This window comes from Salvia miltiorrhiza, chromosome 4, assembly GCF_028751815.1.
Source record: "Salvia miltiorrhiza cultivar Shanhuang (shh) chromosome 4, IMPLAD_Smil_shh, whole genome shotgun sequence".
In the NCBI taxonomy this organism is placed as follows: Eukaryota; Viridiplantae; Streptophyta; class Magnoliopsida; order Lamiales; family Lamiaceae; genus Salvia; species Salvia miltiorrhiza.
The window spans coordinates 24,358,721-24,382,802 of record NC_080390.1 but is presented as its reverse complement, the minus strand read 5'-3'; the positions used below and the strand labels follow the sequence as shown (position 1 = coordinate 24,382,802).

The following is a 24,082-nucleotide window of genomic DNA, read 5'->3' as shown; positions in this document are numbered from 1 at the left end:
GCTTTTATGAATCCATCATCCCTTGCCTTATCAGCAGTTTCCATATCACGACATTTCTTCCCATGTTGCTTAGAAGTCTCAGCATCTACGTCCTTCTTAGCATCCGTCTTTTGCTCCGTAGGCCTGTTAATCTTCCTACATTTATCCATGTTATGACCCGTAATCTTGCAATGAGAACAATAAAGGGGGAGCTGCTCATAATAAAACTCGACATAATAAGAGCCATCGTCGCCTTGCACATGCATAGATTCCTGTAACGGAAGCGCAAGATCAACTTCCACAAGTAATCTGACGAAATGCCCAACATCCCCATAAGTAGAGGCTCCATCAATTTTAATCGTCGTTCCAACCACATTGCTTATCGCCGTAATAACTTCCGGATGCCAAAACTCCACAGGAAGATAATAAATTCTAACTCAAACATGACAAAGCGAGGAAACTTCCTTGTAGGGATTAAAGCCTTTAATCCACTCACGCATATGGAAAGATCCATGAGATAAATCCCGAAAGGCCTAGCTTCATAATTTTTTTGTCCTCCATAGTCTAAAATTTCAGGACGTAGAACCCCTTACACATAGGTATAAGTTTCCAGTCCGAAGAAATTCTCCATAATCCTTGAAGTTCCTGTTTTAAATCCATAGTCGAACGTGGCTTATCTCCTTCTTTGAGAAGCAACCTTCCAATGATAGCAAACCTATACTCTTCAACACGAGTCTTGCATAATTCCGAAGGCAAAGTCAAAACATACCCATGATCAGAATTGTGAGCACGAAGAGCGGTGAAACGATGAGCAAAAACATCCGGCCTCCTTGCCTGTTTAGGGGCCGTAATCATGGCATACGAACCATGATTCCCATCTGTAGAAGCATTGCCAACCCTAGTATTGACACTCTCGTTCAAACCTACTGTCAGGTCAATAGATTTACCTCTATCCTCTCCTTTCGTGACAGCAACAGGGTCTTGATCCAGTACATCAGTCGAACCATGCACTTTAGCCGAAGAAACCAAACCTTCAGCCCTAGGGTTTGAAACCTCTTCACGCATCGAAGGAAGAGGGGGGAAGTTAACAAGGGATTGCTCCGACAAAGGAAATTATGTGGTCACCCCTGACGTCGGAGGGGGAACCACGGGACCGGAAACCACGGCCGTCGGCGACATCAATCAGAAAAGGAGGCGTTAGGGTTTTCGCTGCTCATGCTTTCTCTCAATTTACCGGGGTGAGGTAGTCTCTACTGTTGCATACCTTATAAACAAGTTCCCCTCATCTACCATAGGATTCATGACACCAGATAGCATATGGTATGGACAGCTAGAGAATTACACACACTTAAAGAGTTTCGGTTGTAGTGCATATGCGCACATTAGGCAAGACAAATTAGAGCTAAAAGATCTAAGGTGTGTTATGTTGGACTATCCTAAAGGAACTAAAGGGTACAAATTATGGTACATAAAGCCAAACTCATAGAAACTCATTATCAATAGAGATGTGATCTTTAAAAAAGATCACATACCATTGCTAAAGGCTGATAACAACCAATCCACATCAAAACGGACTGATAGCGAGCGTACAAGTTTTGAGTGGAGCAAGATCAACAAGAAACACATATCCATACTCCAGAACAATCAGATTTTGGAAGAAGAATTAATTGAAGAATGAGGGGAAACATCGGCAAGAGGGAGAAGTAGTTTGAGAAACTATCAACATGCAAATGATAGAGTAAGAAGGGATAATATTAGAGTTCCTTTTAGATTTAGTCAAGTTGAAATAGCATTCTATGCTCCGAGTATAGTAGAAGAAATAACTAATGATGAGCCTACCACTTATGCTGAAGCTATGAGTAGTAAGGAACAAGAACAATGAATATATTGGCTATGAAGGATGAGATTGAATCTCTCATGAAAATCGGAACATGGATACTTTTTGACAAATCTCAAGACCAGAGTGAAAGATATTTTAATGGACTAGATTATGATATATATGATATATTATAATAACCTAATTAATTAGTTATTAGTTGGACTATTGGACTAATTAATTGTAGACAAAAGAAAAGTCCAGCCTATTAATCTAGGGTTAGTAGGCAGCGATTCTATTCCTATAAGATTATGAATATATTTCTTTTGTCTGATACGTGAAAACACAAGAGAGAGAACACATAGAGCACTATAGTATTCAATTAGGATTTCCTAGCTTTCCGTGATTAAAACTTGCACTTGAAATTGTTCTTGCATCGAGTCTGCATACACGTGGATACCTCTAGTAGTGGATTCAACTGCAGAAAACGTAACGATCATTCTACCACACAACAAGTAAGTTATTCTAACTATTGTGTGTTTTATCTCTACACATGAATATAATTATAAATCTAGATCTTATCCTTAATTGTATTTTCGTTGCGTATCATTAGATGATGTCAAGGATTTCTAACAGTGGTATCAGAGCCCGGGGCTCGATTTATAATTCATATTTTGTTCTAATTAATTATGGGTTAATTAATATTTAATTTTTGAAATCTATTTTCAATAATTGAAATTTAATTTGGAATTGAAATTCTGACATCTGTTTCGAAATTGGAAATTGAAAATCAAGTTTTGGAATTGGGTGAATATTGCTGGGCAACATTCGAACCTTTGTTGGATCACTGCGACTGTCATCGACCGCTGCCGATGCAGAGAGCGTGGGTGACAGACGAGACGGCGGCAGGTGGTCGGGGCTTGCCGGTGTGCCGCGCCCGATCGCTTTCCGCTGCCTACGTCGCGCTTCAAATCTGAGGTGCTGCTTGTTGGATTTGTATACTGAAAGCAAGAACGTTTTATGCTTGTATACAATATTTCCTAAGTTCACTATTTAATCTTCTATTTGATTGTGTTCATGATTGCATATGTATATCATTTATCTCTATATAAGTAAATTATATGGTGATTAACGGATCACAGAAGGTCATATAATTGGAATAAACTTAAGACATATAAATAGATCACAGCCGAGATGACTCTAGGACGAGTCATTGGTCTAGGCTGCAGCATAGATGGAAATAGTTTGTCTTGACTATTTGTCTATACTGGTACGTCATAACGTATTGATAGGATCACAATGAGATGTATTCTTCTATCTGACATAAGTGAAGAATCAAGATCTCGGTGACTTAATAAAATCTTAATACTAATAAGATTTTAGATATATATGTTGATTCGTGCATCACTTTGATTTACTATGGGTGAGAGTTATATATTAACTTGAGTACTCTGTATCTTGGGTGATAGAAGTTAATATATGATATTTGTTATCTGTATTAGTACCCGTATCCGGTATAGGATAATGACATCCCCTTAAGAAGCTCAAAAGGTTTATTGTGTTAAACCCTGCAGGTTGATTAAGTTCAGGCGTAATAATAAGGGTTGAGTGGTACTACTTAAGGATTACAAAGAGATTAATTAACATAAGCTGCCAGAGCTTTAATTAATTAATGGATGTCGGATATTTTAAATACGGAGATTTAATAAGTCTAAATACAAGCCCCGACTCATCACCGGTAATAAAGGGGTAAGTCAGTATTGATTCTCTAGTGGAATGAATTAATACTTATGAATTAATTATGATCTGGGCTGATCATAAGAATTAATTCATTAAAGACCCATCTTTATTCCTTGTATCTGATCCCTGGACTGGCCCAAAGTCTCCTGAGCCCAGTAGGAGTAAAATTCGCCCACTACAGTTATTGGAGCTCTAGGGCTGTGTTTTGTCTATAAATACAACTATCTGCTCTCAGGATAAGACACACAAAAATCAGGGTTTTAGAGAGAGCAATAGGGGGCGCCGTTTTGTAGGTGGTCGAATTCTCCGAGTTCTCATAGTTCGTTGTCCATCCAACGTTGGGAATTGAGCGGGATACAGTTCAGAAGATCTGAGCTGGAGTCAGTTTTTCGCAGGAAACCAAGTTCTGGCAGTCTCCGAAAAACAGCCATAACTTCCTCTACAGAACTCCGATTGAGGTGAAACAGGATGCCACGAAAGCTCTTTCGAAGACGAAGAAGTCGTATTTCTGCACAAAATACGATTGGAGGTCGTTTGAGGGGTCAAACGGAGCGTTGAAGTTGGCTGACCTGTTCAGTGACGAATTGGAGATTCAATCGTCAACAGCCTCTGCGTTCAATTCACAAGTAAGTGATTCTAAGTGATTCTAACTCCAAGGTGCAGCACTTAAATTAATAGGAGCATGCTAGGTTTAATCGATGTATGGCGAATTAAGATAATCCAAGAGACGATCCTCGGACAAATCGAGTATTAATTAAATTTAATATTACTTCACTGCTGCCCCTCTGTAACGAACCCGCTCCCTCGGGCTTGGAGTTCGGTGGTGAAAGACGACGGCGTGGTGGTGTGTTGGTGGCGAGATGGCGCAAGAGGCGTCGCACTGGCGGTGGTCTCGCGCGGCGGACGTGTGCGCTCGCGGCGAGAGCACCGCTGCTTTCTCCTCAGAAAATGCCTCCCCTCGATGTGGGCTTGGACTCCAGCATGCTGACGACCAGCGGACTTCTTCAGGCGAGGCCGTGTAACGTCTGGTGAAGCTCAACACTCAAACCTAGATCTAAACAAGTCGGAAAAGGAGATCGGATCAACCTGTGTAGCGATATGAGAGAAAACTTGCTTGAAACTTGCAGATGAATTCCTTAAAGTAGTTTTTCGTGTCTATTATAATGAGTTACAAGGGGTATTTATAGAGTTTCATTAGGGCAAGGGGTAAAAGAGACCTTACAGGTCATTCACGTTCTCCACAGGCGGTGTACGTGAATGATTCTCTATCTTCTAACAAACTTTCCTAACTACTTTGCAGCTTTATGTTGAACATGTGGTCTTTCCGAGCTTTCGGCGTTGGTTGCTTTCATTCTTCGTCTGCGCCGACTTTATTGAGGCGAGCCTTCAGCTGTGTCGACTTGATCGAGACGAACTTTTGTCTACGCCGCCTAAAATAGGATGGGCCTATGTCAGCACCGTCTTAGATGGGACGGTCCTTCGTCTGCGATGTCCTTTAAATAAGGCATAATCGGTCCCCTCATGTGTTGCCTTCTAGTCTTGTCTGCGCAGCTCTTCTTATCCTTACTTTCACTGAAGATGTCTTTTTCTTTGAATCCTTTCCGCGTGTTATCTTGGGACCAAGCCGTCTCTTCTATTCTGCGCAGACTTGAGTCTGCGCTGCTGACTTACTTTGACCATCATATGGTGCATCTATGCTCTTTGAATCAAGTATGTTTGGGGCCTAAGTCAGCGCTGCTGATCCTTGTCTAGAATAGGATGGCTGATGAGATCTTTACTCCTCATCAACGTCGTTGGCGTCGCGGATCCGGCAACGGCGACGGGCTCACGGGAATTGGAGGGAGGCGGTTGCTGCTGCAAATCCTTTTCTCAAACCCTTGTTGCTGAAAATTGAATTTGGGCTGTTAAGTGTTTGGGCCCGGTCTGGGCCTGTTTATTTGATTAAGTGGGCTGCTGTTGTTGACCTTCTGTGGGCTGCGAATATGATTCATTAAAAGGGGGTGGGCCTGTTTTAATAAATGGCCCAAATTGGGCAGTAATAGTTTATTTTTTTAAAAAAAATCTTTTATTAATTTTGAATTAATAATTGAATCCCAATTGTAGAATTAATTGATTAATTAGATTAATAAATTTAAATTATTATTATTAATTTTGAATTAATAATAATAGAAGGAAATTTATATTAATTTAGAATTAACATAAATTGATTAACCTATATTTAATTAGAGAATAAAATATTAATTTGATTAATGATTTTATTCGTAGAGATTTTGTGCCTTTATGCTATTTGATTTTATGCTTATTATTTTACTATAGTAGTAAGAGTCCGCTTTTATTCTTGTGTAGGCGGCGCCCAGTATATATAGTCCGTTTTTTATATGTGTGGGTAGGCGGCGCCCAATATGTGTGGTCCGCATTTTATATGCCTGGGTAGGCGGCACCCAGTAATTGTTTTGCTATTTAATATTGGATATTAAATTTAAGCAATGAGTATCACATGCTAAATCCCCATTAAATATAAGTATTTGTGTAAGCACAAAACGCATCGTCTATCTTAATTGTTTGAGTGCCTAACCTTTTCGTCCAAGAGTATTTACATAAAATTGTAATCTCTAAATCGACAAGGCCAAGTCTCATTCATAGATTGGCACCGTGTGATGGGGTTGACTTAAATTATTTTGGAACGCAAAGCGACCAAGAATGATTTAAGGATGCAGATTAATTGGATTAATCAACCAAGAATTGCAAAATTGTTGTTGCAATTGGCTTATAGGCCTACTAAGTGATATTATTGTAGTCATCAACAAAGCAGAGGCTACATAATATTGACTTAGATCTTGGACCACTAAGATTTATATAACTTATAAATCCATGTTTTACGTTGGGGTCGCAAGATATGTCAAAAATTAGTGGGAGCTAATCAATACGATAGCCCATTGTTTGATTGGTGATACAATGTGATCATAGTTTACTCTTACTAATTTGCTTTTCTTTATTTATTGATCAGATATTATGTCGAATTTGTCACTAAAGTGTTTGATGGAAACAAACAAGTTGACTGGGTCAAACTTCACGGATTGGCTCTGTTGCTTGCAACTGGTCTTAAGGCTAGAAAAGATTGAGTACGTCTTGGACGTTTCAATCTCTGTGATTCCTGACAAGAATTCTGCAGAGTATGCTTCGTTTGACGGAGCTTCTCACAAGAAGCATGTTGAGGATGCAACTACGGCTCAGTGTGTAATGTTGACTTTAATGAATGCGGAGTTACAGAGGCAACACGAACACATGTTCTCTCGTGAAATGCTAAAACACTTGAAGAGTCTGTATGCTTCGGAAGCTCAGACCATGGAGTATGAGATACTCCGAGATCTCTTTAGGTGTAAGCTTCATGATGGGGGTTAGGTTTCTAATCATGTACTAAAGATGATCGGGTTGATTGAGAGGTTGGGATCGATTGAAACGGCACTACCCCTTAATGTCTCTGTCAATCTGATTTTGCAGTTATTGCCTGCCTCATTTGAAAACTTCATTGTGAACTTCAATATGAATGGCACGAAGGCAACTCTGGCTGAGCTTCACAACATGTTGAAGACCTACAAGTCTACCACTTCTAAAGGCAAATCTGTGCTCATGGTGAGCTCTACTTCTACATCTTCCAAGAAGAAGAACAAGTAGAAGAAAAGGCAGAAGAAAGCATTTGATGCTAGAATTTAAAGCCTAAAGGTGAAGGGACTCATAAAAAGTCGAAGTTGCCAAGGGATGAGTGCCTATTCTGTCATGAAAAGGGGCACTGAAAGAGAGACTGCCCGAAATACAAGGCACAATGTGCATCGGGTATGAGCTCAGGTATGTTTGTTATTGAGATAAACATGTCTATTAACAATTCACAATCCTGGGTATTAGATACAGCTTGTGGCTCACACATTTGTAATAACGTGCAGGGTCTAAGTGAAACTAGGAAAGTGATGCCCGGGGAAGTCGATCTACGCGTGGAAAATGGAGCAAGAGTTGCTGCAGAATGCGTGGAAACTTATAGATTAGATCTTCCTTCGGGAAATAGACTAGTTTTAAGTAATTGTTACTTCGTTCCTTCTATTTCTAAGAATATTATTTTCATTCCAATGTTAGACATTGAAGGTTTTTCCTTCCATTTTAGAAACAGTAGATGCTCGTTTTCATTTAATGGATTGTTTTATGGAAGTGCCTCTCTTTTGAATGGTTTATATTTTCTTGAATGTGAAAAAGTGTTCTCAATATACAAAACAAACGACCTAAGCTAAGTAATACGAATAATACTACTTATCTTTGACATTGTAGACTTGGTCATATAAATGAGAACTGGATAGCAAGATTGAGAAAGTTAGACTATCTCAAATCATTTGACCTTGAGTCATATGGTACTTGTGAATCTTGTCTCAAAGGAAAGATGACTAAGAAACTTTTTTCTGGGAAGGAGTTACGAGCCAAAGACTTGCTAGAACTGATTCACACAGATGTATGCGGACCATTCCCTACACAAGTAAGAGGTGGATATCTCATAACTCTTGCTTGTGTAGGGGACAGCCCACACACATCTGTGTGAATCAGTTCTAGCAAGTCTTTGGCTCATAACCCCTTCCCAGAAAAAGGTTTCTTAGTCATCTTTCCTTTGAGACAAGATTCACAAGCACTGTATGACTCAAAGTCAAATTATGGGTGATAGTTTAACTTTCTCATTCTTGCTATCCTATTCTCATTGATATGACCAAGTCTACAATGTCAAAGATAAGTAGCATTATTTGTATTACTCAACCTAGGTCGTTTGTTTTGTATATTGAGAACACTTCTTTCACATTCAAGATAATATAAACCATTCAAAAGAGAGACACTTCCATAAAACAATCTATTAAGTGAAAATGAGCATCTACTGTTTGCAAAATGGAAGGAAAAACCTTCAACGTCTAACATCGGAATGGAAATAATATTCTTAGAAATAGAAGGAACGAAGTAACAATTACTTAAAACTAGTCTATTTCCCGAAGTAAGATCTAATCTATAAGTTTCCACGCGTTAAGCAGCAACTCTTGCTCCATTTTCCACGCGTAGATCGACTTCCCCGGGCATCACTTTCCTAGTTTCACTTAGACCATGCACGTTATTACAAATGTGTGAGCCACATGCTGTATCTAATACCCAGGATTAATGTGAATTGTTAATAGACATGTTTATCTCAATAACAAACATACCTGAGCTCATACCCGATGCACCTTGTGCCTTGTATTTCGGGCAGTCTCTCTTTCAGTGCCCCTTTTCATGACAGAATAGCCACTCATCCCTTGGCAACTTCGACTTTTTATGAGTCCCTTCACCTTTAGGCTTTAAATTCTAGCATCAAATGCTTTCTTCTGCTTTTTCTTCTGCTTGTTCTTCTTCTTGGAAGATGTAGAAGTAGAGCTCACCATGAGCACAGATTTGCCTTTAGAAGTGGTAGACTTGTAGGTCTTCAACATGTTGTGAAGCTCAGCCAGAGTTGCCTTCGTGCCATTCATATTGAAGTTCACAATCAAGTTTGCAAATGAGGCAGGCAATGACTGCAAAATCAGATTGACAGAGACAGTAGGGGGTAGTATCGTTCCAATCGATCTCAACCTCTCAATCAACTCGATCATCTTCAGTACATGATCAGAAACTTGACCCCATCATGAAGCTTACACTTGAAGAGATCCGAAGCATACAAACTCTTCAAGTGTTTTAGCATTTCATGAGGGAACATGTGTTTGTGTTGCCTCTGTAACTCCGTATTCATTGAAGTTAACATTACACACTGAGTCGTAGTTGCATCCTCAACATGCTTCTTGTGAGCAGCTTCGTCAAACGAAGCATACTCTGCAGAATTCTTGTCGGGAATCACAGAAATTGGGTCGTCCAAGACGTACTCAATCTTTTCTAGTATTAAGACCAGACGCAAGCAACGGAACCAATTCGTGAAGTTTGACCCAATCAACTTGTTAGTTTCCATCAAACACTTTAGCGACAAATTCGACATAATATCTGATCAATAAATAAAGAAAAGCAAATTAGAAAGAGTAAACTATGATCACATTGTATCACCAATCAAACAATGGGCTATCGTATTTATTAGCTCCCACTAATTTTTTTGACATATTTTACGCCCCCAATATAAAATACGGATTTATAAACTATATAAATCTTAGTGGTCCGAGATCTAAGTCAATATTATGCAGCCTCTGCCTGGGCTGATGACTGCAATAATATCACTTAGTAGGCCTCTAAGCCAATTACAACAACAATTTTGCAATTCTCGGTTGATTAATCTAATTAATATGCACAAATGATCAAGCAAGTCAACCACATCACACGGTGCCAACCTACGAATGAGCCTTGGCCTTGTAGATTAGAGCAAACACTTGGGTGTAAATACTCTTGATCGAAAAGGTTAGGTACTCAAACAATTATGATGGACAACGCGTTTTGTGCTTACACAAAGACTTATATTTAATGGGGATTTAGCATGTGATACTAATTGCTTATATTTAATATCCAATATTAAATAGCAAAATAATTATCGGGCGCCGCCTACCCATGAATAGCAAAGCGGACTACATATATTGGGCGCCGCCTACCCAAAAATAAAAGCGATCTCTTACTACTATAGTAAAATAATAAGCATGAAATCAAATAGCATGCTTATCACATAAAGGCACAAAATCTCTACGAATAAAATCATTAATCAAATTAATATTTTATTCTCTAATTAAATATGGATTAATCAATTTATAAATTTATTTCTATTATTATAAATTGAAAATTAATAATAATAATAAATAAATAAATAAATAAATAAATAAATTTATTAATCTAATTAATAAATTAATTCTGAAATTGGGATATTAAGTATTAATTCTAAATTAATAAAAGGTCTTTTTTTTTAATACAATCTGTTTTAGCCCAAAAGGGCCATTTATTAAAAAAAAAATTGCAGGCCTAGCAGAAGTAACACAAGCCCAGCCCCAGGCCCAAGAATTCACGGCCCAAAACCCATTAAGGGTTTGGATCTGCTTTTGCAGCAAGCAACAGCAGCCGTTGCTGCTTTCTTCTTCCGTCAGCCTGCCGCCGCCCCCTTTCCAGTCAGCCCGCCGTCGCCAGAGCCATGCTGGAGGATGGTTGCGACGTCCGGCTAAGGCACGCCTTCGCCGGTCATCTCCATCTCCAGCCGCCGACGAGACGGCTTCCAAGAACCGCGTCGGTGGGGGGGTTAAGGGAGCAGCAGCAAAGGTCTCCTCGCCGCTGCACACATCGACGTCGTCGCCGCCCCTCTAAGGGTCTGACTGTGCAAGTTCTTTTAGCAGCAGTCGCCTCCCGCGCCGGTGTCCAAAACCGCGCCGGAGGGACTGTTACAGAGAGGCAGCGGGCGTAGGCTCGGAGTCGCGAAGCGGTGCGACGCAATCAGTAACAGATGGTAGGTCGCAGCACAACGGCAAGCCCCGATCCACCCGTCGCCTGCATCAAATTTTCGGACCCTTCAACATATTAGCCCCCGCCGCCCAGCAGCGATCGGAGTGATCCGACGTGAACGATAGATGCAGCAAGTTTTCGAAATCGAAGTTTCAAAATTATGAAGAACACGTTGCCCAGAATTGAAAATTCCCAATTCAATTTCTCAATTCCAAATCACAATATCCAAAATCAAATTCTCAATTTAATTTTCGAAAACAGATTTCTAAAATCAAAATCAATTAACCCATAATTAATTAAAACATAATATCAATTATATATTGAGTCCCGAGCTCTAATACCACTGTTAGAAATCCTTGACATCGTCTAATGATATGCAGCGGAAATACAATCAATGATAAGATCTAAATTTATAATTATATTCATGTGTAGACATTAAACACACAACAATTAGAATAACTTACTTGTTGTGTGGTAGAACGATTCTGACGTTTCCTCCAGTTGAATCCACTACCTGATTGAATATATAGTCACAGTGTTTTCTCTCTTGTGTCGTGTCTGACAAAAGAAATATATTCTTATTCTTATAGGATTGTGTCATGTCTGACAAAAGAAATATATTCTTATTCTTATAGGAATAATAACCGCCTCCTAACCCTAGGTTAATAGGCTGGACTTTTCTTTTATCTACAATTAATTAGTTCAATAGTCCAACTAATAACTAATCTAGTCCATTAAAATACCTTTCAGAAAATAGATTTTGTAAGATCACAGTTCAGCATTTGTGTATATATGAGAAAAACGGACGGAGTTTCAGTTACCGAACCAAGTAAATCTTTCGTAAATCTTTTGTCTTTAATTATTTTTTTCTCAATTTATTCTTGTCTATCGTCATTAAAGTTGCAGCCGTTGTTCTTCGTTGAAAACTAACAAATTCAACGCTTGCTCTGCAGCAATCACCATAAATTCAATGCCATATAAATATTGGGGATAATGTACTCATTGGGTGAATATTGATAAATATAGGTGAAATAAAGTCATATAATAACATATTTAAGGGCAGAAACCATGAAAATTTATTCTACCAACAATATTAATTTAGTTGTCTATTGATTTTTAGTATTTAATGGAATACGACAATCAATTGTAAGTAAAGTTTATTTTTTCTTTTTTTAGTCTACTAATGATATGAACGAGGCCGGTGATTATGGAGTTTCACCGGAAAACACAACAATAACGTGAAAGATATGGAAATCACCGATCTATTTGATTTGTAAGCGGAAGACTGAAATTGAACGGAACAAATTGAAATTACAGATAAAGAATGGAATGTCTCAAAACCCCTGAATCTAAACCACGAAATGATCTAGGCGAATAATTCCCTAAACCCCAACGTGCATTTGACGCAGGAACTCGGAGACGCTGAATGACACACGGCGAGGGATGAAGATCTCGTCGATTCGTCGATAGGTTGAATCCTTGTTTATCAAGAAGAATTCGAAACTTGAGAGAGAATTAAACTCACTGTTATAATATCAAAATGGTCTGCCTTTGTCCAACACATAACATCCCTATTTATAGGGAAACAGAAAACCCTACGTAAAAAGGAAATAAACAGAAAAAAAGAAATAACGGAACTTGTTCAGCAAGTCAAAAGAAAATCCAGCGAGAAACCCATCTGCTCTGGAAAACGCAGAGGAAACAAGGTCTGCTCTGGTGGAATGATTCCTCTGCTCGGGCAACGCCAGAGGAATCAAGTCTTCTTGGACGGAATGATTCCGCTGCTCTGGCAAAGCCAGAGGAATCAAGTCTTCTCAGGTGTCACGATCCCGATGCTCTGGCAAAGCCAGCATAATCGAGTTCTTCGCTGACGGCGTGATTCCGCTGCTCTGTCAAAGCCAGAGGAATCGAGTCTTCTCTGACGGCGTGGTTCTGCTGCTCTGGCGAAGCCAGAGGAATCGAGTCTTCTCTGGACGGCATGATTCCGTTGTTCTGGCAAAGCCAGAGGAATCGAGACTTCTCTGGTGGTTCGGCTCGGTAAGCAATAAGGTTTACCACCTTTGAGCTCTGATCCGTCGGTCCTTCTCCAATTGGCCTTTTCAGCTCTTGCCTCCAGATTTCCTCCACCAACGTCATTAAATTAGCCTTGAACCAACGGGCACGTGCATCGGATCTTCACTCTGTGCAGCCTCTGAAATTCGGCTCTGCTCTGCATCCCGGTTTCTGCTCTGAACTGCATCATTCCCCCTCTCTTGAAAAGGATTTGTCCTCAAATCCACAGCGTCGCCTACATCAAAGGGACTTAAGTCAGTAACATTGAATGTAGCGCTCACATTATACTCACCGGGTAAATCGAGTTTGTAGGCATTATCATTGATCTGTTCCAATACTTGAAATGGGCCATCGCCCCGAGGAAGTAACTTGGAACGCCGCTGCTCTGGAAATCTTTCCTTACGCATGTGCAGCCAAACCCAATCACCGGGCTCAAACAGCACTTTGCGACGACCTCGATTAGCCTGCTCAGCATACTGCCGCGTGCGGCGCTCAATGTTGGCTCTGGCACGTTCATGGATCTGCTTCACGAAGTCAGCTCTGTTCTGGCCATCCATGTTAACCTGCTCAATCTCGGGTAACGGAGTCAAATCCAAAGGTGTCAGAGGATTAAATCCATACACGATTTCAAATGGAGAAAATTGAGTAGCAGAATGAACAGCACGGTTATAAGTGAATTCCACATGAGGGAGACACTCTTTCCACGATTTAATGTTCTTTTGAATAATGGCTCGAAGTAAAGTAGATAAAGTCCTATTCACTACCTCTGTTTGACCATCAGTCTGTGGATGACAAGTAGTAGAAAACAAAAGTTTAGTACCCAACTTACACCACAAGGTCTTCCAAAAATAGCTCAAGAACTTGGAATCCCGATCAGAAACAATAGTCCTAGGCATGCCATGCAATCTAACAATCTCGCGAAAGAATAGATCAGCTACATGAGATGCATCATCAGATTTATGACAAGGGATAAATGTGCCATCTTAGAAAAACGATCAATAACCACAAAGATGAAATCCCGACCACGCTTAGTCCTAGGCAATCCTAACACAAAATCCATAGAAATATCAATCAAATGTGCGTTAGGAATAGGAAAAGGAGTATACAAACCATGGGAGCTCACCCTAGACTTAGCTTGTTTACATGTAACACATCGACCACAAATTCTCTCAACATCACGTTTCATATGAGGCCAAAAGAAATGCTCATGCAGAACAGCCAAAGTCTTAGCAATTCCAAAGTGTCCCATCAAACCCCCACCATGAGACTCAAGCAATAACAACTCACGTAAAGAACATTGAGGCACACATAACTTATTCCTCCTAAAAAGAAAATCATCATGCCTAAAATACTCTCCACTAGCAGCTCGCGCACATGCTAGATAAATCTCACCAAAATCAGCATCACTCGCATACAAACTCTTGACACACTCAAAACCAAGCAACTTAGCATCTAAAGTAGAAATCAAGGCATACCTCCTAGACAGTGCATCAGCCACCACATTCTCTTTACCTTGCTTATATTTGATGACGTAGGGAAACGTCTCAATGAACTCCATCCACCTCGCATGCCGCTTGTTCAACTTGTGCTGCCCTTTCAAGTGTTTCAATGACTCATGATCCGTGTGAATGACAAACTCGTTGGGCCACAAGTAGTGCTGCCACGTTTGCAAAGCTCTCACCAGTGCGTACAGCTCCTTATCATACGTGGGATAACTCAACGTCGCCCTGTTTAGCTTCTCGCTGAAATACGCAATGGGTCTCTTGCATCAACACTGCACCAATACCAACACCAGAAGCATCACATTCAATCTCAAAAGATTTGGAGAAATTTGGAAGAGATAATACCGGGGCGTGGGTCAATTTGTATTTTAACTGCTGAAATGCATCCTCTTGCGCCTTGCCCCATTTAAACTCCACATTCTTCTTGATGACTTCCGTCAAAGGTGCGGCAACACTGCTGAAGTGAGGCACGAATCGCCTATAGAAGCTAGCAAGACCATGAAAGCTTCGAACTGCTGCGATGTTCTTCGGCGTTGGTCACTCTTGGATAGCTCGTATCTTCTCCTCATCAACCTGTACACCCTGTGCACTAACAACAAAACCAAGAAAACACAAGCTTGTCCGTAGCAAAAATGCACTTCTTAAGGTTAGCAAACAACTTTTCTTTTCGGAGTACGTCCATAACAGATCTCAAATGATCAACATGCTCATCAAAATGCTGGCTATAAATGAGGATATCATCGAAGTAAACAACCACAAATCGGCCAATGAAAGCACGCAAAACATGATTCATAAGACGCATGAAAGTACTAGGCGCATTAGTCAAACCAAAAGGCATAACTAACCACTCATACAAACCAAGTTTTGTCTTAAAAGCAGTTTTCCATTCATCACCTTCCTTAATCCTAATCTGATGATATCCACTACGCAAATCAATCTTAGAAAAGACACAAGAACCATGTAATTCATCGAGCATATCATCTAAACGAGGAATGGGATGGCGATATTTTACCGTGATGTTATTGATAGCTCGGCAATCACAGCACATCCTCCACGACGAGTCCTTCTTTGGTACAAGGAGCACTAGTACCGCACAAGGGCTCAAACTTTCCCTCACATGCCCTTTGGCCAACAACTCGCCAATTTGCCTCTCCAACTCCTTCGTCTCCTCCGGATTGGTGCGGTAAGCTGGTCTGTTTGGCAGTGTAACGCCGGGCACAAAGTCAATCTGATGCTCAATCCCTCGAAGTGGTGGTAAGCCGGTAGGTGTATCGTCGGGGAAAACATCAACAAACTCCTGCAACACAACACGAATAGAAGGGGGTAGAGAAGAGAGATCGTTAGTCATAAGCAAAGTCTCCTGATATCGCAACAGCAAGATCGGCCTCTCCGCTTGAACACACCACTTTAAATCACTAGCCTTAGCAAGAAAGGACTTATGACTCAACCCCTGCTCCTTCTTCTCCACGGGCTGCTCCTTGGACTTTAGGTTGTCCGCCTCCCGTTGCAGTTGCACTTGATCCTCATAAACTTGTGTAGGAGTAAGAGGGAATAAGCGAAACCTTTTTCTGCTTGTAGGTAAATGAGTATTTGTTGGTGAAGCCATCATGAATGGCACGGCGATCAAACTGCCACGGTCGCCCCAACAGAATGTGGCTCGCTTGCATAGGGATCACATCGCGTCCTCATACGTCCCAATGCGAAATGGAATCTTCACTTGCTTCGTCACTCTGATGATGCCTATCTTATTTAGCCACTGCAAGCGATACGGCTTGGAATGCTTCTCCGTGGTCAGCCCTAATCTCGCAACCATGGCTCTACCAGCCACATTCGTGCAACTCCCGCCATCAATGATCACACTACATACCTTGTCTTGAACAAGACACCTCGTGTAAAAAAGATTCTCCCTCTGCTCGCGCTCCGGGGGTGGAGTTTGGACACTCAAGGCTCTCCTAGCGACAAAAAGTTGTCCATTGGGCGCGAAAATCTCCTCACACTCCTCCTCATCAGCGGCATCATCTATATCCTCCAACTTCGGCATGTCAGGATCGGTGTCATCACCATCCGTCACAACTTCGCCGTCATCTCGCATGATCATGATTCTCCTGTTCGGACAGTCACTCATAATATGCCCGAAGCCTTGGCACTTGAAACACTTCTTATCTCGATTTCGACCATCGGCAACGGCTGGACTGCCCTGATTCGCTGCACCGGATCCCTCTGGTCGGGACCGAACAAACTGCTTTTTCTCCTCTCGCGGCGGTGCTTCCTTCTGCCAAGGGGTCCCTCGGGACGACGAACAGCTAGCAATTGGTTGCGAAGACCGCCACTTGCCCTGACTCTGGCGCTGGTTGCTGCTGTTGTTGCTCCTCCGCTTGAGTTGAGTCTCGATCTTGATGGCCATGTGGACCATGTCCTCCAACTCAACGTAGTGCTGCAACTCCACCTTATCACGAATATCCCAATGCAAACCAGCCAAGAATCTGGCCATGGTCGCCTCTCGCTCCTCCTCCACATTGGCTCGAATCATGGCAACCTCCATCTCCTTATAATACTCATCCACACTCCGACTGCCCTGCCTCAAGGTCTGCAACTTGTTGAAAAGCTCGCGGTAGTAATGAGTTGGCACAAAACGTTTCCGCATCACAACCTTCATCTCCTGCCAAGTTTGAATAGATGTCTCATTGTTTCTTCTCCTACTCGTCACCAGCTGATCCCACCAAACAAGTGCATAATCTGAGAACTCAACCGCTGCCAACTTCACCTTCTTGAGTTCCGAATAGGTGTGGCAATCGAACATAAGTTCCACCTTTCTCTCCCAATCAAGATACAATTCGGGGTCATTCTTCCCGTGGAAGGGCGGAATGTTCATCTTGATGTTGCCCAGATTGTTGTCCTGCCACGCTCTGCCATCGTCGTCCTCATCCTCAAATCCGGTATCATCGACATGCTCCTCATACTGACGGTGGAATCGTCATCCGCCACCACCACGGCCTCCTCGCCCGCGTCTGCCTCCTCGTGTGAAATTGGGTTCTCGAGAATGGGACTGTTCCAGCAATTCAATCTTGTCGTACACGCCCTCGAGTTCGGAATGTAGCATCCTGCCAAACTCGGAGCGAAGAGCCTCCATCACTAGTTTGAACTGTGGATCCATAACAGGGCTATCGCTCAAGTCTATACCCTGTTCAGCTTGCTTAGACATAACAACACGGACAGAAAACAAGAAACGTTAGTGAAACAACAAAAAAATGAAAGGACCTCACCACCTCACCAACACTCGTGTATCACTCAAGATGAAAGCACTCAGCTCTCGTGTATCCACACAATTCAAGGCTTTTACCCTCTACTAATCTCACCACTCTTGCCTTTTTCCGCTCAAATTCTCTGTCAAAGAATCAAATTCCCTCAATCTACCAATGGGATTCACAAACCAACGGCACAACGAGATCAACAAGCGCACTCGACGAGAGCACTCGATGTCACGCCTCACAAGAACCACAACAAATACACAGATAAGATAGGACTCGACAAAGAAAAGATAGACGCATAAACGCAGACTGGAACCCAAAATCTGTGCTACGCAGAAAACACAAATACCACAACTAGCGAGTGAACCCAAAGAATTAAGGAAAACACAACGGGGTAAGAGACAAGAAAATCCGATATGGGTAAACACAAATTTAATACGTACTGCTTTCGTCTTTTTGTGTTCGACAGATCGTTTTGATTGTGCTCTGTTTTTTTTTTTTTTGTAAATATATAGATAGCGTAACCCTTATGAAACCCGGAAACTGATACCAGATGATATGAACGAGGCCGGTGATTATGGAGTTTCACCGGAAAACACAACAATAACGTGAAAGATATGGAAATCACCGATCTATTTGATTTGTAAGCGGAAGACTGAAATTGAACGGAACAAATTGAAATTACAGATAAAGGACGGAATGCCTCAAAACCCCTTAATCTAAACCACGAAATGATCTAGGCGAATAACTCCCTAAACCCCAACGTGCATTTGACGCAGGAACTCGGAGACGCTGAATGACACACGACGAGGGATGAAGATCTCGTCGATTCGTCGATAGGTTGAATCCTTGTTTATCAAGAAGAATTCGAAACTCGAGAGAGAATTAAACTCACTGTTATAATATCAAAATGGTCTGCCTTTGTCCAACACATAACATCCCTATTTATAGGGAAACAGAAAACCCTACGTAAAAAGGAAATAAACAGAAAAAAAGAAATAACGGAACTTGTTCAGCAAGTCAAAAGAAAATCCAGCGAGAAACCCATCTGCTCTGGAAAACGCAGAGGAAACAAGTCTGCTCTGGTGGAATGATTCCTCTGCTCGGGCAACGCCAGAGGAATCAAGTCTTCTTGGACGGATTGATTCCGCTGCTCTGGCAAAGCCAGAGGAATCAAGTCTTCTCAGGTGTCACGATCCCGATGCTCTGGCAAAGCCAGCATAATCGAGTTCTTCGCTGACGGCGTGATTCCGCTGCTCTGGCAAAGCCAGAGGAATCGAGTCTTCGCTGACGGCGTGGTTCCGCTGCTATGGCAAAGCCAGAGGAATCGAGTCTTCTCTGACGGCGTGGTTCCGCTGCTCTGGCGAAGCCAGAGGAATCGAGTCTTCTCTGGACGACATGATTCCGCTGTTCTGGCAAAGCCAGAGGAATCGAGACTTCTCTGGTGGTTCGGCTCGGTAAGCAATAAGGTTTACCACCTTTGAGCTCTGATTCGTCGGTCCTTCTCCAATTGACCTTTTCAGCTCTTGCCTCCAGATTTCCTCCACCAACGTCATTAAATTAGCCTTGAACGTCTTGGCCCTAGCTCTCGTCACTGGACCAACGGGCACGTGCACCGGATCTTCACTCTGTGCAGCCTCTGAAATTCGGCTCTGCTCTGCATCCCGGTTTCTGCTCTGAACTGCATCAACTAACCTATTAATTGTCAACATTTCCTCGCCTACAATATAGTTTGTTTACTATTTATCATACGATGCAAACTTCAATCTATCCTCATTACTTTGCTGCAACAATTAAATATTACTTTGAAATTCTCTCAGAGGTCGACATGAGCTCATCGATCTTTATCTTCTTAAGAAGAAGAAAAAATTATTTAAATCAAAATATATAATTAACTTGAATCTGCAATAAATAGTTCAATAGAAACTGTCCAATTCTGATAAGCCTAATCGCTATTGAAGAAACAAAAACTCCAAAGGCAAAGAGAGACATGTAAGGTTGTAATTATTCAGAGTCTCTATCCATCGCAATATACTGAGGAATAGTAGACATAATTAATTTTTCTTTGTTATTTCACAAATTAACAAGAATGGGAAAAAAAGAAGATAAAACCCCAATAATGCAGCAGAACCATCACAGGCAACAAAATAAAGACAAACAAATATACTTTTCATGATTCTAAACCATGTATTAACTGGATAACTTTAATTTCTTGAAAAAAAAAAAGAGAGAGAGAGAGAGAGAAAAATTTGATCTTAGCCTATAATTCCACAAAGGGATGTATTGTTCCGAGTGGTGCATGTGTGGTAACTAAACGATGACCTAATTTAAGTGGAGAAGAGTAAAGCAAAAATATTAACCTCAATTTCGAAACCCCCACGCAACGTGCGGCCGCCTGGCCGCCACGTGTCACGTAGGCAATCTTGATTGTGTGGCCAATTGGGACTGATAGGCCAATCCAATGTGGTATGAAATTTGTGCATTCTCTTCAAACTCCCCCTACTATAATAACTCACTCCTATCTTAAGTATAGCACAGCCACTGAATTGAATCACCACCACCACCCTCTCCAACTTCATCACACAATGGCCGCCGCCGTGTCGACCATCGGAGCCGTCAACCGCGTACCGGTACAGTACTATCGTATCTAGCTACTTCATATATAGTATAAGTGTTGATGAAAATTAAGAGAATGTAATAATGTATGGTATGGTTGCAGTTGAACTTGAATGGATCGAGCGGAGGAGGCGCAGTGCCGACTTCGTCATTCCTGGGAACGAGTCTGAAGAAGGGCGCGGGCAGCGTGAAAGGCGTCAAGGGCGGGAGCTTGAAAGTGGTGGCGCAGGAGCAGGAGGTGTCGGAGAAGAAGCAGACGAAAGAAGACAGGTGGAAGGGGCTGGGCGAGGACATCTCGGACGACCAGCAGGACATCACGAGGGGGAAGGGCATGGTGGACCCCCTGTTCCAAGCCCCCACCGGGATGGGGACCCACGACGCCGTCCTCAGCTCCTACGAGTACCTCAGCCAAGGCCTCCGCGAGTACAACCTCGACAACAAGCTCGACGGCTTCTACATCGCCCCCGCCTTCATGGACAAGCTCGTCGTCCACCTCTCCAAGAACTTCATGACCCTCCCCAACATCAAGGTTGCTCATCCCACCTCATCACATGCTTTCTTCTTATTATATTAATAATAAAAAACACATGTTGGCACCTGCAGATTCCGTTGATTCTGGGTATATGGGGAGGCAAGGGCCAGGGGAAATCCTTCCAGTGCGAGCTGGTCTTCCGGAAGATGGGGATCAACCCGATCATGATGAGCGCCGGTGAGCTGGAGAGCGGCAACGCGGGAGAGCCGGCCAAGCTGATCCGGCAGCGCTACAGGGAGGCGGCGGACATCATCAAGAAGGGGAAGATGTGCTGCCTCTTCATCAACGACCTCGACGCCGGGGCCGGCCGGATGGGCGGCACCACCCAGTACACGGTCAACAACCAGATGGTGAACGCCACGCTCATGAACATCGCCGACAACCCCACCAACGTGCAGCTTCCCGGGATGTACAACAAGCAGGAGAACCCCCGCGTGCCCATCATCGTCACCGGAAACGACTTCTCCACCCTCTACGCGCCGCTCATCCGTGACGGTCGTATGGAGAAGTTCTACTGGGCACCCACCCGCGACGACCGTGTCGGTGTGTGCAAGGGTATCTTCCGTACCGACGGCGTCTCCGACGAGTGCGTCACCAAACTCGTCGACACCTTCCCCGGCCAGTCCATCGGTACTACCCTATATTCATTCATTCTCTCTTCACTTCAATATTTACATCACAATAATCATTTTCATATTGCAAATCTACAAAATACCTACTTTTTGACTTATTATACTGTTTTGACTTTACTTGACCAATTTAAGACTAAATTCATAACTAAACCTAATTTTAGTTGCGAATTGCCCGCCCTAGCTATTTCAAGAGCAATTCAAAACTCTACATACTCTTAATTATGAATTAAGGGATAAAACAGTAGAAATGGCTGTTTTTATCATTTTTATATTCGTGGCTAGTTATTTTACTATCTTGAAATGATAAGTCCACTCTTTATCAACGTATCTATTTTGTTGTTGTAAAGATAAAAGGAATAAAAGAAAATAGTAATTTTTTAGTTCAACGTATTGTTTTGGTCTTAATTAGCATGAGGCTAGCTTTAGATTATACTAGGAAGCTTCGTAGTTGTAAATTATAAGCAAAGAGTAATTCATTTTTTTGAGGTGCAGTAAAATAACGTTATTCTGTTTACTTTCAGATTTCTTCGGTGCTCTTCGGGCGCGAGTGTATGACGATCTAGTGAGAGAGTGGGTGAGCGGAATTGGGGTGGAGAACATCGGACGTAAGCTGGTGAACTCTCGGGACGGGCCGCCGGTGTTCGAGCAGCCGAAGATGACGCTGGAGAAGCTGCTGAGCTACGGTAACATGCTGGTCGCAGAGCAAGACAATGTCAAGAGAGTGCAGCTGGCTGACAAATATTTGAAGGATGCTGCTCTCGGCGAAGCTAACAAGGATGCCATTGAGACCGGAAAGTTCTAGAATAGCTCTCAACCCATTATCACGTTCCTGCCTACCTGCTGCTGTTTATACAAATTCTGTTTTTTCCCTATCTTCTTTTCCTTTTCTTTTTCTTGTTTTTCTCCCTTCAATTTGTGTACTGTTTCGTTAATTAAATCCTGAGTTTGCTTATATCATCGCAACTGCCAATCACTTTCTCTGATATATTGTCGACTGTCTAATTATACACTTGGTTCTTCACTCTATATTATCTCACTCACCACTCTGCCTTCAATATTTATTTCATCTATTTATCAAATGTTACTATTTGGTAGAGCTGTCAAATGGGCTAGGTCGGGCCAACCCGGCCCAGCCCACTGGACTTTCAAATTATACTGGGTCGGGCAGGGTTGGCCCGGAATATGATCGAACCTCAAAATAGCAACTCCTATTGGGCCAGCAGGCGGTCGGGCCAAATCTGCCCAATATTATTTTTTAAAAATTATATATTTTTGCTATAAAAATGATTAAAAAGATAAAATAAATTAAATCGACTAACATCAAATCAAATCATCAATTCAAAAATATAATTAGAGATAAAATTAAAATTTTAAATCATACTATTGTAAGTCAGAACACAACAAAAAATAAATAAAAATCCTATAATAGATAATTTTTTTAAATAACACTTCAATGTATTTAAACAAATATAAAGTCCTAATAGTAAACATATTAAGCAAACTCAAAATTAATAGAATTGTATACTCATTTTAAACTATAAAATTACCAAATAGACATTGACATTTCATACTGCACTAATTAAAGTGTATTTGAGCAAACTCACGGTCACGATAATGTTAAAGAGAAATGATAATACTCATTATATCATAAAGGGGTTCATAAAAATAAATAATTTAAATGAATGAAATATGAATATATATATATATATGTATGTATATTTATATATGTATATATGGTTAATTAATTTATACCAAGTATTTAATTTAAGATATAATATTTTTTATATTTAATTTATAAGCTAAAACTTTTAAATTAATGAGCTAACATAAGAGTGAAATCTGAACATGAATCTATTTTTAATTCTTTTTTATTTAAAATTTTAAAATATATAATTAAATAAGTAAATATTATAAATTAATAATTTAAAAAATCGGGCAGGCCAAAAAACCCAAAACCCCGGGCTTTTTAGCCCCAAAGCCCAGTCGGCCCAGCAGGCCGTCTGGGCGGGCTTTTTGGCCTAATTTTTTTCGAGTCGTTATTTTATTGAGTCCAACCAACCTTAAATTCGGGCGGGTTAATACGACCCATCGGACGGGGCTAATTTTAACAGCATTGCTTTTTGAGTTATCCAATAATTAAACCAATCTTTATTGAATGTGCTCTTGTATATAATAATGTTACCTAATTTTAAGATAACAAGTAGGATGGTACGTGCCACTAAGGTAAAGTTATTGAATTTAAACAATAAATAAAATTTATCACAATTATAATGAATTTCATATGCAAAAGAATTCTCATTTTATATCCAATTAAATATAAAGTCAATATATAAAATTGACCATTTTGTTATAGTAAAATTAAAATTTATCCACACATAAAAAATTTAAATTTTGACCAATTTTGTGTGAAAACACAAATTTACCCTCAGCACAAAAAATTGAAATTTGGCCACTCTGCCTCATTCACGTATCCCCAATTCCCCCGCCGGCGATCTCCACCGCCTTCATCT

General features: G+C 41.2%; 2 protein-coding genes across 2 annotated transcripts; both read left to right on the top strand.

The window, feature by feature from the left end:
• The first annotated feature begins 6,547 nt into the window (after positions 1-6,547).
• LOC131023188 (uncharacterized) lies at positions 6,548-6,937 on the top strand. Its single transcript, XM_057952734.1, has one exon. It carries the CDS (start codon positions 6,548-6,550, stop codon positions 6,935-6,937), a length of 390 nt encoding a protein of 129 aa, XP_057808717.1.
• Positions 6,938-19,993: 13,056 nt separating this feature from the next.
• Positions 19,994-22,524, top strand: LOC131019519 (ribulose bisphosphate carboxylase/oxygenase activase 2, chloroplastic-like). The gene is made up of 4 exons (XM_057948065.1): positions 19,994-20,422; positions 20,512-20,937; positions 21,012-21,570; positions 22,094-22,524. The coding sequence occupies exons 1-4, from the start codon at positions 20,261-20,263 to the stop codon at positions 22,372-22,374; spliced, it is 1,428 nt and encodes a 475-aa protein (XP_057804048.1). The 5' UTR covers positions 19,994-20,260; the 3' UTR covers positions 22,375-22,524.
• The last annotated feature ends 1,558 nt before the right edge of the window (positions 22,525-24,082 follow it).

What these genes read in the sequence shown, in the direction of transcription:
- LOC131023188 (XM_057952734.1), top strand. Translation starts at nt 6,548, where the DNA reads ATGTCGAATTTGTCACTAAAGTGTTTGATGGAAACAAACAAGTTGACT.
- LOC131019519 (XM_057948065.1), top strand. Translation starts at nt 20,261, where the DNA reads ATGAAATTTGTGCATTCTCTTCAAACTCCCCCTACTATAATAACTCAC. An exon ending in GAGCCGTCAACCGCGTACCG is followed by an intron (nt 20,423 to 20,511) that starts GTACAGTACTAT and finishes GTATGGTTGCAG; the next exon opens with TTGAACTTGAATGGATCGAG. An exon ending in CTTCCCCGGCCAGTCCATCG is followed by an intron (nt 21,571 to 22,093) that starts GTACTACCCTAT and finishes GTTTACTTTCAG; the next exon opens with ATTTCTTCGGTGCTCTTCGG.